The 15480-nt window shown below is 43.5% G+C and overlaps 1 protein-coding gene across 1 annotated transcript in view; it reads right to left on the bottom strand.

Annotated features, from left to right (window-relative positions):
* GALNTL6 (polypeptide N-acetylgalactosaminyltransferase like 6) overlaps window positions 1-15480 on the bottom strand; it is a 1391526-nt gene that overhangs the window by 88477 nt on the left and 1287569 nt on the right. Inside the window, exon 8 of the mRNA XM_065908367.1 lies at window positions 15226-15333. Within this exon, the coding sequence (XP_065764439.1) occupies window positions 15226-15333 (108 nt within the window). The remainder of the gene's footprint in view (window positions 1-15225; window positions 15334-15480) is intronic.

Below are 15480 nucleotides of genomic sequence, written 5' to 3'. Positions count from 1 at the left end.
GAATCCCATGGACAGAGGAGCCTGGTGGGCTACAGTCCCTGGAGTCACAGAAGAGTCAAACACGATTGAGCGACTGAGGATGCTTGGAAGCAACAAATAGGGTGACAGGACAAAAAAGTATGCTTTCTCTTTTGTTTTATTTTTTCATCCCTTAAGACCATATTAGGCTGAGATTGAGAGTCAGAATACAATGGAGTTATTATTTTTTAATTGAAAGATAACTGTTTTACAGAATTTTGTGGTTTTCTGTTATACATCAACAAGAATCAGTCATAGGTACACTCATGTTCGATGGAGTTATTTTTCTTGACTTGGTGTGGAAATTGTTGAAGGGAATCCAAAAGAAACAGATATTTCTGTCTCCCAGTGAGGAAGCACACTGTGGATGGCCCACAGCCAGATGATGGCCATGCTCTCCAGGTCTCTCCAGCATCCAAACCAGCTGGTTTCTCTAGATACAGCACCACTAGCTGGAAGCTGATGCTCTTACTGTGAATGATGGTGGTGGTGTGACTTCCCCAGTGACTTCACAGGCAGGGGACAGAGGTAGGTGGGGGTGCAAGGCTAAGGGCAAATCTGGAGTGAGGCAGAGTGGACCACTTCTGATGTACATGTATGTGAACATGCAGAGGAACCTTCGGGGGTTTCTAGAGACACCTGAAAATGGTTGGAAGGGCATTCATCTGGCAATCAAGCAACCAGTGTCTCACTCTGTCTCAAAGTGAGTACAAAGGGCAGTATGATCTCATTTGTGGATGATGATTATCAATGTGCACACACACACATACATATGTATAAATCACAACCAGCATTTTCTAACCATCAGTCAAGGAGAGTATCAGCTGTCTTGTTCCCCCACAGCAAGCATTCCAACAAACTGTGGTTGAACTAAGTGGTGCTAAGCCATTGTTCCATCTGCTATTAGAAGACCCTGTTTTATTTTCCATACTTTAAAAAAGGCAAAAAAAAAAAAATCCTTTTACTTTTAATAGCTCACACAGTGTTCTTAGGTTGAAAACTATATCTGTTCAAAGTTTAGGCAACCTGTGAAATCTTATTTTTAGAAACTGCTTTCAAAATTTGAACACCAAGGGCCTTCAGACACCACAAAGCCGCCCATGGGTTTGTGACCATTTCTCAGTTTATAGACTAGCAAGTGGAATTGTTTTCTCCACCTCAGATGACATCACAAAGCAGACGTGAGACTTCCCTGGTGGGCCGGTGGTTGGGAAGCGGCCCTCCAAAGCAGCGGGTGCAGGTTTGATCCCTGGTCAGGGGACTGAGGTCCCATGTGCCTTGTGGCCAAAAAACCACAATCATGGGGCGGAGGCAGTGTTGACAAATTAATTCATTGGACTTAACAAAAATGGTCCACATTAAAAAAAGAATCTTTGAAAAAAAAAGATGTGTTTGGCTGGAATTTCAGTCAGAGATGAGGTTCTTGCCATGAACTAATACGCTATGGGAAACAAGGGAGATTGGAATGGAAAGGACACAGCAGAGACCTCCAGCAAAGTGTCACTTTGCATTTACACATCTCAGGGTAAGAAGTTAATTTCTCACAATGAATCCCTCCCAGCCAGGTGCTCCTATGGCTTTATTGTCCACCTGAGGTCCCCAAAGGCAGAATCCGAAAGCACCAGCGCTGCTCTCTCTTGCGAGAGTTGCTTTTTTTTTTTGGTTATGCAGATTGTGGTATGCTGAAATATTTTAATGTGCTTAAGTTTCAGCAGCTTAATTTTCTAGCAGCAGGGACCTATTTGTCTAGGCAAGCTTTCTCCTTTCTGCAGCTCCAGTGGAGTTGTGAATGCAGGAAAATGTTCAGTTCTAATGGGGATAATGATGAAAATGCAATTATAAATTCCCCAGCCTGCAGACAGGGCTCACAGTTTGTTTCTCAAGTGCTTTGAAAAAAGAAATGTATATGAATGCTAACTAACAAAAGGATGCCAAGGTACTCTAGGTAGAAGAAAGAGAAACCAAAAGCAGACTGGGTAAGTTTGCATTGGAAAGTAAAAATAATCCCCACCTTAATTTTATTAAAAATGACAAGGTAAAAAATGATTAATCCTGATGGCCAATTATCATGTAAATATTCAGGATCCCTACTTAAAGATTATGCATGCACACTCAGTCACTGAGCCATGTCAGACTCTTTGCAACCCATGGATTTCAGTCTGCTAGGCTCCTCTGGCATGGGATTTCTCAGGCAAGAATACGGAGTGGGTTGTCATACCCTCCTCCAGGGGATCTTCCTGACCCAGAGATTGAACTCAGGTCTCCTGTGTCTTCTGCACTGACAGGCTAATTCTTAACCACTGAACCACCTGTCTCTAAAAAATCTTCCAGTAGGGTGAACAAAAACCTGATGTGAAATGGGTCTCACTCACTAGACAGACCAAGAAATCCTGAATATTGTCTCTAAAGCTTGGAGATTGCTTGTCTTAACTACAGCTTGTGTTTTACATCCATGAAAATAGCAGAGAATTGATTCACACGTCAGCTGAGTGAGAACTTGGGGAGAAAGAGCTGAGAAACATCTGAAATGATTAAATGGAGCAAAATAATGTTGGGAAGAAGATTGCATTTGTGGGAGTTTTGGGGGAAAATATGTAGAGAAAATAAACAAGACCAGAAAAAGTTAGTTTTGAACAGTTTGGTGGGAAATGGCTGAGTTTTTAAGCAATATTGTCTTCACCTTGCATATTTTGTTCATGAAACTTCCAAATGACAAGAGACTGTACCCATCAACAATTTGCTACTTCTCTCTATCTCTCTCTCTTTTAAAAAATATTTATTTATTTGGCTGCAGTGGGTCTTAGTTGCAGCATTGGAACTTAGCTGTGGTATTCGGGATCTAGTTCCCTGACCAGGGATTGAACCCATCCTCCCTGCATGGGAGCACAGAGCCTTCGCTACTGGACCACCAGGGAAGTCCCTCTCTTTCTTTTCTGGTGTCTGTGTTTGGTAAGAAAATTCTATGGTTTACCTCCATGTTGTTTAAATATTTTCAAGGCAAAGTGTGATTCTGCCATTTTTCTTTTTTTCTTTTTTTGGTTTTTGTTAAAAGAATAGACAAAAACATGGATACATAAAAAAATTCTGACACTACTAGAATTGGAATTAGGGAGTGAGTGAGGGTCAAGTCGTAGGGAATATACTTGTGTTTCACATTTTCCCATCTCCTCTTCCTTGGCCCTTGGCAGATGGAATAGTTTTACTTTTTCTCATTTTTCTCATATGCAAAATAAATGCTCAAAAAAGAAGCATCATTGAAGGGCTAGTACAATGCTGTGCTGGCAGAAACATTTCCGGTAGGAAGTGTCCTTGGGTGAGGTGACATTCTATTACAAAGTGGAGGCTTGATTTAATTAAAAGGTACAATGCTCTTGGTTTAGGATATGGGGCAAGCTGTATGCTTTTCTGCCTGGCACTTGGTAGGCACATGATAAATATTTATTGAAGAATTTCTGCAGCCTGAGCCTTATTTGTGGCTGGAGATGACATTTATCTTCATAGCATGCTATGGACTCATCAAATCTTAATGATTTATTGAATCATTATTGTCATGTAATAAAGTTATGATTGATTCTTAGGAAGGTTATCAGGAAAAATGATGAAATATTATTTATGAAAGATGTTTGGAATAAAAAATTCAATGTAGAGATTCCTCAAAAAATTAAAAATTGAACTACTCTAGGATCCACCTATCTCACTTCTGAGTATTTATCTGAAGAATATGAAAATACTAGTTTGAAAAAATACATGCCCCCCCATGTTCAATGAAGCATTATTTACAATAGCCAAGATACGGCACAACCTAAGTGCCCATCAACAAATGAAGAAATAAAACATGCAGTATATATACACAATAGAATATTACTCAGCCATAAAAAAGATAAAATCTTGCCATTTGTAACCTGGGTGGACCTTAAGGGTGTCATACTAAGTGAAATCAGTCAGATGGAGAAAGACAAATACCACATGATTCCACTCAGGTGTGGAATATAAAAGCCAACACACAAAAAGACCTGGAATAAATGAACACGCTAAACTAAACCAAAACAAGGATGTAGACTCAGAGAACAGAGCAGTGGTCACAGAGGGGAATGGCCAAGATGAGTCAAGAGGACCAACTATATGGTGACTGGCGAAAACAGAAGTTTTGGTGCTGAGACTGCAGTGAATACAAAAATAGAAATATAATGCTGTACACTTGAAACTTACATAATGTTATATCAGTTTTACCTCAGTGTAAAATAAATTCTGAGGGCTTCCCTGGTGGCTCAGTGGTTAAGACCTCACCTCCCAATGCAGAAGACACAGTTTCAACCCCTGGTCTGGGAAGATCCCCCGTGCCTCGGAGCTGCTAAGCCCACGACCACGGGGATTGTGCCCTAGAGCCTGGGAGCCGCCGCGATGAAGCCTGCACGGCCCAGCGTCCACGCTCTGCAACAGGAGAAGCCGCCGCAACGGGCAGCCCGTGCACTGCAGCTAGAGAGGAGCTCCCGCCCGCCGGAGCTGGAGAGAAGCCCGAGAAGCAACGAAGAGCCAGTACAGCCAGTGAATAAAATTATAAAAAACGAATAAAGTTTACAAGTTCCGTCTAAATAGGAAATATTATATTTTGAAATATGTCTGGGAAGGGAGAGACATACATAATAACAGTAGGTGAGCCGTCTTTAATTTTTGCCAAGAGTGCCGGTTAGCCTTATTGCTCTTTTGGTTATACTGGAAAGAAGAATTAGAAGCGCCCCGGCTGTGACGGACCGCGCAGAAGCGCCGCCGTGAGGACCTACCCCTCGCCCAAGGTCAGGGGGAGCGAGCGAGAGCGCCAGGCTGCGACAGCGCAGGCGCGGCGGCCGAGGGGCGCTTCCCACGTCCGAGGTCAGGGGCGGCGGCCGAGGGGAGCCTCCCCACGTCCGAGGTCAGGGGCGGCGGCCGAGAGGAGCCTCCCCACGCCCGAGGTCAGGGGTGGTGGCCAGAGGAACTACCCCACCCCGGAGGTCAGGGGCCCCGCCCGAGAGGAGCTACCCCACCGCCAAGGAGTGGCTGCTTCGCGGGCCCAGGAGGGCCGAGAGGAGCTACTCCACGTTCAAGGTCAGGAGGCAGCCGTGAGGAGATACCCCTCGTCCAAGGTAAGGAGCAGGCTGCACTTTGTTGGAGCAGCCGTGAAGAGATACCCCACGTCCAAGGTAAGACAAACCCAAGTAAGACGGTAGGTATTGCCAGAGGGCATCAGAGGACAGACACACTGAAACCATAATCACAGAAAACTAGCCAATCTGATCACAGGACCACAGTCGTGTCTAACTCAATGAAACCAAGCCACGCTGTGTGGGGCCACCCAAGACAGACGGGTCATGGTGGAGACGTCTGACAGAATGTCTTCCACTGGAGAAGGGAATGGCGACCACTTCAGTATTCTTGCCTTGAGAACCCCATGAACAGTATGAGAAGGCAAAATGATAGGATACTGAAAGAGGAACTCCCCAGGTCGGTAGGTGCCCAATATGCTGCTGGAGATCAGTGGAGAAATAACTCCAGAAAGAATGAAGGGATGGAGCCAAAGCAAAAACAACACCCAGTTGTGGATGGGATTGGTGATAGAAGCAAGGTCCGATGCTGTAAAGAGCAATATTGCATAGGAACCTGGAATGTTAGGTCCGTGAATCAAGGCAAATTGGAAGTGGTCAAACAGGAGATGGCAAGAGTGAATGTTGACATTCTAGGAATCAGCAAACTAAAATGGACTGGAATGGGTGAATTTAACTCAGATGACCACTGTATCTACTACTGTGGGCAGGAATCCCATAGAAGAAATGGAGTAGCCATCATAGTCAACAAAAGAGTCTAAAATGCAGTACTTGGATGCAATCTCAAATATGACATAATGAACTCTGTTCGTTTCCAAGGCAAACCATTCAATATCATGGTAATCCAAGCCTGTGCCCCAACCAGTAACACTGAAGAAGCTGAAGTTGAATGGTTCTATGAAGACCTACAAGACCTTTTAGAACTAACACCCAAAAAACATGTCCTTTTCATAATAGGGGACTGGAATGCAAAAGTAGGAAGTCAAGAAACACCTGGAGTAACAGGCAAATTTGGCTTTGGAGTATGGAATGAAGCAGGGCAAAGGCTAACAGAGTTCTGCCACGAGAATGCACTGGTCATAGCAAACACCCTCTTCAACAACACAAAGAAGACTCTACACATGGACATCACCAGATGGTCAACACCAAAATCAGATTGATTATATTCTTTGCAGTCAAAGGTGGAGAATCTCAATACACTCAGCAAAAACAAGACCGGGAGCTGACTGTGGCTCAGATCATGAACTCCTTATTGCCAAATTCAGACTTAAAGTGAAGAAAGTAGGGAAAACTGCTAGACCATTCAAGTATGACCTAAATCAAATCCCTTATGACTATACAGTGGAAGTGAGAAATAGATTTAAGGGACTAGATCTGATAGACAGAGAGCCTGATGAACTATGGATGGAGGTTCATGACATTGTACAGGAGACAGGGATCAAGACCATCCCCATGGAAAAGAAATGCAAAAAGGCAAAATGATTGTATGAGGAGGCCTTACAAACAGCTGTGAAATGAAGAGAAGCAAAAAGTAAAGGAAAAAAGGAAAGATATTCCCATCTGAATGCAGAGTTCCAAAGAATAGCCAGGAGAGATAAAAAAGCCTTCCTCAGTGATCAATGCAAAGAAATAGAGGAAACCAACAGAATGGGAAACACTAGAGATCTCTTCAAGAAAATTAGAGATACCAAGGGAACATTGCATGCAAAAATGGGCTCAATAAAGGACAGAAATGGTATGGACCTAACAGAAGCAGAAGATATTAAGAAGAGGTGGCAAGAATACACAGAAGAACTGTACAAAAAAGATCTTCACGACCCAGATAATCACGATGGTGTGATTACTCACCTAGAGCCAGATATCCTGGAATGTGAAGTCAAGTGGGCCTTAGAAACATCACTATGAACAAAGCTAGTGGAGGTGATGGCATTCCAGTTGAGCTGTCTCAAATCCTGAAAAATGATGCTGTGAAAGTGCTACACTCAGTATGCCAGCAAATTTGGAAAACTCAGCAGTGGCCACAGGACTGGAAAAGATCAGTTTTCATTCCAGTCCCTAAGAAAGGCAATCCCAAAGAATGCTCAAACTACCGCACAATTGCATTCATCTCACACGCTAGTAATTAATGCTCAAAATTCTCCAAGCCAGGCTTCAGCAATACGTGAACCAAGAACTTCCAGATGTTCAAGCTGGTTTTAGAAAAGCAGAGGAACCAGAGATCAAATTGCCAATATCTGCTGGATCATTAAAAAAGCAAGAGAGTTCCAGAAAACATCTATTTCTGCTTTATTGACTACACCAAAGCCATCAACTGTGTGGATCACAATAAACTGTGGAAAATCCTGAAGGAGATGGGAATACCAGACCACCTGACCTGCCTGTTGAGAAACCTGTATGCAGGTCAGGAAGCAACAGTTAGAACTGGACATGGAACAGCAGGCTGGTTCCAAATAGGAAAAGGAGTAGGTCAAGGCTGTATATTGTCACCCTGCTTATTTAACTTATATACAGAGTACATCATGAGAAACGCTGGGCTGGAAGAAGCACAAGCTGGAATCAGGATTTCTGGGAGAAATATCAATAACCTCAGATATGCAGATGACACCACCCTTATGGCAGAAAGTGAAGAGGAACTAAAAAGCCCCTTGATGAAAGTGAAAGAGGAGAGTGAAAAAGTTGGCTTAAAGCTTAACATTCAGAAAACTAAGATCATGGCATCTGGTCCCATCACCTCATGGGAAATAGATGGGGAGACAGTGGAAACAGTGTCAGACTTCATTTTTTTGGGCTCCAAAATCATTACAGATGGTGACTGCAGCCATGAAATTAAAAGACGCTTACTCCTTGGAAGGAAAGTTATGACCAACCTAGACAGCATATTCAAAAGCAGAGACATTACTTTGCCAACAAAGATCCGTCTAGTCAAGGCTATGTTTTTTCCAGTGGTCATGTAAGGATGTGAGAGTTGGACTGTGAAGAAAGCTGAGCGCCAAAAAATTGATGCTTTTGAACTGTGTATTGGAGAAAACTCTTGAGAGTCCCTTGGACTGCAAGGAGATCCAACCAGTCCATCCTGAAGGAAATAAGTCCTGGGTGTTCATTGGAAGGACTAATGCTGAAGCTGAAACTCTAGTACTTTGGCCACCTCATGAGAAGTGTTGACTCATTGGAAAAGACCTTGATGCTGGGAGGAGTTGGGGGCAGGAGGAGAAGGGGACAACAGAGGTTGAGATGGCTGGATGGCATCACCGACTTGATGGATATGAATTTGAGTAAACTCCAGGAGTTGGTGATGGACAGGGAGGCCTGATGTGCTGCGATTTGTGGGGTTGCAAAGAGTCGGACATGAACTGAACTGAACTGAACTGATTTGAGAGGCAGTGCTTCTGCATAGAAGTACTAGCCATTTATGAAGATCGCCTTTTGAAAGAATTCATTATCATCTGTTCTTGGGGAGGGGGAAGTCCATGATAGGCCAGTGTGTCCCTGAACTTGAGGACAGTTCCAAATCGTGCATCTGGATTCCGAGGCACTGGTTGCTGTTTTGGCCAAGGCGGTGGCGTCACTGCTGATACCTGCAGGGCGTCTTCATGAGAGTCCACAGGTGGACAGTCATCCGGAAGAAGGGTCCCTTTGAGGGGGGGTTAGATTTCCCATTCATCACTATGCTGGATGCTTTCTTGACAACTTTATTTTCTGATATCAAACTAGTCCTTTTCGTCTTCTTCTGGCTTTTTCTCAACTGATACATTCTTCTGAGATAAACAAAGGAACGTGTCTGCATATGTCAGATGTTGCTTACTATGTCATCTACTCTGGCAGGGTAGCTGACACCACGGTGCACAGTAAAATGCTCCCTGATGGACATGGGATGGTCTTGCTTTGACTCTGAAGGCCCCCTCCTCCCCTTCTTCCTCCTCCCCTTCCCTTCCCTCTTGTTGTTGTCAGTCAGTCGCTAAGGTGTGTCCTACTCTTAGAGACCCCATGGACTGTACCTGCCAGGCTCCTCTGTCCGTGGGATTTCGCAGGCAAGAGTACTGGAGTGGGCTGCTATTCCCTTCTCCAGGGGATCTTTCCAACCCAGGGACTGAACTTGTGTCTCCTGCGTTGACAGGTGGATTCTTTACCACTGAGACACCAGGGAAGCCACCTCCATCAGTTCAAGGCTCTGAGATGATCTTTGGGGTCAGTGGGGCTCGATGTCCCCAGGGATGTGGCGCCGGGAGAAAATCACCCCAGGAAACACATCAGGAAGTCACTTCACAGCTGACAAAGGCAAGACAGCTCTGTCCACCACACAAAGCATAATAACCACAGGAAATCGTCAAACCGCATTGCATCCTGCTAGGAAACCCTAAGTAAATACACAAAGTCAAAATATCTGTCACATCCTTCTGGATCACAGTGTAGCCTATAGGATCATTAAACGGATAATTTGTTAATATAGAACATATATCACTATATATTAATAGATGAAATTATGCTAAATAGTACTTAGGAGACCTGCTTTCTCTTCTGTTAAATCATAATGCCAGCCATACTGTTATAAATCCTGTACAAAAGTTTATCAGTAAGTAAATGATGTAAGACACCATTCTCATTCCATTGTGAGTCTGATGGTTTTACTTAACCCTTGTGACACTGGGATTGTCACATACAGGGTGTGGGGCTGCGTGGATTTCCTGTCCCTGTTGGGGCCGCTAGTTATGAGAAGTGAAGGTTTGTGCTCATCTAGTTCATCGTTTATACTTCCGGGGCCTAGCACAGTGCCTGGCTTGACAAGTATTTTTTTTTTTTTTTAATGAATATTTCTTTCTTTCTTTCTTTTTTTAATGACAGTTTCTTGGTGAAGAAAGTCTGGCAAATATATATATATTTACATTTTGGAGGGCTCTGAGAACTGTGGTCGTGAAGTCTGTGCACATCTCCCAGGTCTGGTTCTCCCTGAGCAGTGGTTGCTCATGAGCCAGCGTGTCTAAATCCAGACTCAGACCCATCCCTTTCTTTGGCCCCTGTGTCTGTGTGGGTATCACCATTCCTTCCTCTTGTCCCTGTGTATGTTTTTGCAGAGTGTGGCAAAGTCATGAAAATCTCTTAGAGAGTTTTCTTTAGAGATGCTTCTTGCATTCAAAACGCTACCTTCTTTAGTCTTTCTCTCCTTTAATATTTCCTGCCAGTTGATCTTTCCATTTCACCCCTTCTCTTTTTATCCAGGCACTTTCTGTTCAAGAATCGAAAGTGCCTGCCTGCAGTCTGTAGGGAAAAGGTTCACACCTTGGTCTGCACTCTGCGGGACCATTGTACCTAGTTTAACCACAGCAGCTCAGGCTCAGCTGTTTGACACCCTCTGCGTATCTGGCCCTCTGCGCCGGCCGAGCCTACCCACGACTCCTAGCCGCTCCTGTTTGCTGTGAGCCCTGGACAGACAGTCCCAGCTCTGCTCATTGGACGTTTGATCTCTGTCCCCTTTAACATGAGTTAAATTTTCGAGTGTCATAGGTCATCCCTCACAATAAATTATTATGGGAATTTGACTTTGGCTTCATAGCTCTTATCCTGAAATTTGGACGATGGTTGCCTTAAAATGCAAGATGACATTTAAAAAGGAGAAATTATTCATCTTATGGTAATGGTAAAACACAAACAGATACAGAACCCCAATTTGGGCCTCCCTTAGGCACTTAGAGTGAGAGCTGTTGACTTAAAAAATAGTCACAACCTAAAAGTTGAGAGTTATGTTTTATTCCGTGGACATTTTTAGGACTTAAGCCCGAGAGGCAGCATCTCAAATAACCCTGAGAGAACTGCTCCAAGGAGGAGGCAAGGAGGAGACTCAGAATATATAAGAGTTTTGCAACAAAGGGCAGGTAGTCTGAATATCAAGAGATTATTGTTAATTAAAGAAAACCAGATGTCTTAAGGAATTTAGCACTTTGCAATATATGGGATGATGCAAGAGTCTGGGCTCACTGAAATCACTCCTTTCATATGCACCTCATATCTGGGGCTAGCATCCTGTGATTTTTTACATCCTGCGTCCCTCGGTGCTTCCTGTAGGGAGTGGCATCAGCCTGATGATGGCAGCTGTCGATGGCAAGTATTTTTCTCCTTCCTGAGTTCCCTGGGGGGCTGGGATCACTGATGAGTGTGACATCCTTGTTTATAGACATGGCGAGAAATATTCCGGTTCTCAGGGTTGGCTTCTACTTTGTCCCCCACGTGGCCACGTGGACCCCTGGGACCCCAACCCACAGATGCAGGGCTGCCTGCTCTGCGAGGGGCTGCAGTCTGTAGGGAACTGCATGTGTAGCCGTGGGATGGTGGTTCTGCTCCCGTCATGTCACCTGCCCCAAGTCCAAGGGCATGATGGCCCCAAACACACTGGCACACTGGTGCGTCTGTAATGGGTTCTGCAGAGCATGTGGCGCATGTCACAGCCTGTCACGGGGGAGGGTCTTCTTGGAGGATGACCACCCGCTGCCACTCAGTCACTTGGCTGTGCTATCCAGCTGCTCTTGGTTCCATGTGTAGGACAGTCGGCTCCATCCCAAGGAGGCGATGCCTGTCACCTCGGCCCTGGGGACACCTTGATCCCCCTGAGGCACTAGAGGTGGGCAGTCCTTCCTGCAGAGACTGGCTGTTTGCTCCTGGCGAGAGGGTGCTGCAACTGTGCCTGGCGGACCGACACTGAACCCTGAGCCAGGGCGCGAAAACATCTGGGTTTATTCATGACACATGAACACTCTGGTTACCAGATGAAGCTGAATTGTAGGGCATGATGTCCCAGCTTTTTACTTTGTGTGGGAACTGACATAGGCAGGTTCTAATTTTTAATTTTGCCAAATAAGAGCGTTAATGAAAATCTACTCATCTCATATTCTGTCATAAGAAAAAAAAGCCTAAAATTACTGCATGAGAAGATGTTATTAAATGGAATAGATTTAGCTTTGTGATTCTTATTTTCCTCCCTTCACTGAGGCTGGGTCAAAACTGGTCCAGGAATGGGTCCACTGGTCCTAAGTTTATGGGACCCATGATTCTGTGACCCATGATCATTTAGTGAAGTTTTAGGTCCTCTTTCAGTCTGGCAACTAGCTCACCCTCTCCCCCTCCTCCTGCCCCTACCACACACGTCTTTGCAACACCTTCCAACAACTAATGGCTGTAATGGCTTGTCCTCTAATGATTTACTGTGTGGGTATCTTGTCCCTTCTAGCCAAACTGTGATGCTAGGTAAATAGAAGGCACTGAATAGCTAATCATTTGAATTTGTTTCTGTAACATATACTGGTCTGCTGTTTAGAGGGCTGCAGGCTACTGATGTGTGTGTTGTGTGTCTGTGTTTGGAAGTCAGCTGGAGTCCTCTATACGTATAGGAACATAAATGAAGGATGCACATTTTTGAAGAATGAAGGGCTTCTTAGGTGGCCCTAGTGGTAAAGAACCCGCCCGCCAGTGCTCGAGATGGAAGAGGCGTGGGTTCAATCCCTGAGTCGGAAATATCCCCTGGGAGGAGGACATGGCAACCCACTCCAGTATTCTTGCCTGGAGAATCCCATGGACAGTGCAGCCTGGAGAGTTGCAAAGAGTCAGACACGACTGAAGCGACGTAGCATGAAGCACAAAACAAGCTTTTCCATAAGAAAACAAGCCTGTGGAGTTTTCTCCATCTTCCTCTCTGTTTCCTGCAAAGCTGGAAGGCTGGACTCCCTGTTTTGTGGATGTGGCCCTACATTTGAGCCTCTTCAAGCTTTCCTCATTTTCGATGATTTAGTGATTCTGCAGGGTATAGCCAGTAGCTGAGATTCTCCCACAAAATATCAGAATTGTTTTTCATTTTAATGTTTTTTATTTTTTAAAAATCATAAAATCTTTCTCAGAGTGACAGCTGAGCTTCAATATTTATGACTTTCTGATTGCTCTAGCAGTTTAGAAAAAAAAAATTTAAAAATGAGCCCTCAAGTAAAATTTAAGTGGAAAAGATTAAAATTCAGAATTATGGACTTTTAAACATTTGAATAAATACTCTTGGCTTGGAAATTTTATGTGCCAGTCCTAGTTTCCCTACACTTGACAGTCCTTGAAAAAGGACTTAAATTCTTTCTTGAAAATATATAGGCAGTGTTATTTTTTGGAAGATAAACTTTTCTGTATCAACACAACTCTCCCTACCCCCAAAGCTGTCCGTCTGCCCACCCCCAGCTTCTAGACGTCTCCTTTTGGCTAAAAACCAAGCACAAGTGGGGAGCAGATGAGTGGGTGAAATGGGTAAAGGACAGAACATCATTACCTTTGGGATATTTTAAACTGACACCCACATGGCTGACTTATCAGTATGTGCTCAACACTGTTCAGCCGCTTCCATTTTGGGACATTCTCATTGTTTTCCTGAATGAGTTTTTGGATTCAAATGTATTAAGTCTTATGACTAGATTAGATTCTCTTTCCTTACCCCAAATGCAGCTGTTTAATTGCTTTGTGATTTTGTGATTGGTTTCTCTTCTTCAAATAATATGTTTCTCTAATGATTTAATAGATTATGTTATTCATGCCTGATTAATCTCTTTGGAGGGAAGAATAACCTGACTCTCTCCCTTCAAGGTGTATTTAGTGTAACTTTATCACCATCAATTCAAACTGTCATAAGAGAGGTTATGGATATGCCTGAGAAAATAGACAGCAATGAGACAAATAATCTCAGAAAGGGAATAAGGTAGGATCCTCTCTCCCCAAAAGAGACTCACTATAAATGAGAATTTTATTAAACTTCATTAAAATGTTTACATCTTAATAAGACCCGAGACCTGTGGCATTTTATTGTCTTAGTTTTTTTCTCATTCATTCATTCTTTCAACACATCTTTGTGAGTGACACTGACCCTTGTTCTAGGTGCTGGGAGAATAGTAGCAAATAACTCCAAGAAAAATTCTGGCTTTGTGAATTCTAATGAACTTTCTTTCTTTCTTTTTTTTTTTTTTTTAATAAAAAGCTTATTGTGTGAGCTTACTGAAGTTTATATAAAAGACTTGATTATATATTGCAGCCTTATTATTAAAGAAGCCAACGTGACTCCTCCAGGATTAGATTCTTAGGGGAACATAGTGCAGAGGGTGGTGGTAAAACACCCCTTTTCTCGACCTGGGGTCTGAGTGGCAGCGGGTATACCTTGTGGAGCCTAAAAGTGACCAAGGGGTGGAGAGAAAGGACATGGGAAACAGGAAATGTCAGTGTTGTTTACAGTAGGCGTTGTGACCACCTTCTCCCACACATTCTAAACAGCAGAGGAGAAAATCATCCTTGTGTTTGGTTCAAGAAAAAGGTTTTACTCAAAACAATATCTAAAAAAAATGTTGGACTTGGCCAATTTTGGGATTTTGCAGATGATGAGGCAAAACTTTAGGCAGAGCTAACCTTGTGTGTGTGCATGCTACGGTTCTGAATGAGAAGAAGGTGGAGTTGGGAAATACCTCTCTCATCCCCCCTTTACCCTTTTCTGCCTCTGACTTACTTATCCTTACCCCCAACCCCCATGGTAGGGTTTAGCCCTGGGATTAAACCCCTACTTAGAAATGAGCCACTTAGCAAAACTTCAGTTTCCTCATCTAGCAAATAAAAATAAGAATACTAATTTCAGAAGGTGTAGGTGAAGATTAGTTATAATTATACTGGTGCTTCATACTCAGTTGGGTCCAATTCTTTGGAACCCCATGGACTGTAGCCCATCAGGCTCCTCTCTCCATGGAATTCTCCAGGTAAGAATACTGCAGTGGGTTGCCATTCCCTTCTGTAGGGGATCTTCCCGACCCAGGGATTGAACCCAGGTTTCCCGCATTGCAGGCAAATTATTTACTATCTGAGTCACCATATATAAATATAAATATGATGTATGTGAAAGTGCTTTGATACAATTAATAACAAGACTTAGCATCATAACTACTATTTCCTTAAGGAATGGGAATAAAGAGAAACACAGGAAGCTCTACATTAAAAGCCTGCCACATGGAATGGCCATGGGGTGGGTTTGTTTGTTGATCAGATGGTGCTTTTAATTAGATCATGTGTGAGGTTTCACATTCTGCCCACGGAAAGCCTTATCAAACCCGGCTCATTCTGATCCCCAGTTACTCACTCTCGCCAGGCTGGTCCCAGATGGAACTTTATAAGGGACGTACTTCCTGTAGATATGACCGACCCTGGAACATGGAACGTCAAACATTTCTCCTCCACACATCCAGACCTACAGAGGGGAAATTGGAAGTGTCATAAAAGAGAACAGTACATTTCATACAAAAGCCCCCAAATTATTAGCAAGAGTTACACAAAATCTTAAAATTTTTTAAAGTCTCTGTAGTAATTTCTATTTATTATCAATAGTTAGCCAGGA

This window comes from Muntiacus reevesi, chromosome 17 (genome assembly GCF_963930625.1).
Source record: "Muntiacus reevesi chromosome 17, mMunRee1.1, whole genome shotgun sequence".
NCBI classification, from domain to species: Eukaryota; Metazoa; Chordata; class Mammalia; order Artiodactyla; family Cervidae; genus Muntiacus; species Muntiacus reevesi.
The sequence above is the reverse complement of the archived record's forward strand: the minus strand, read 5'-3'. Positions and strand labels throughout refer to the sequence as shown.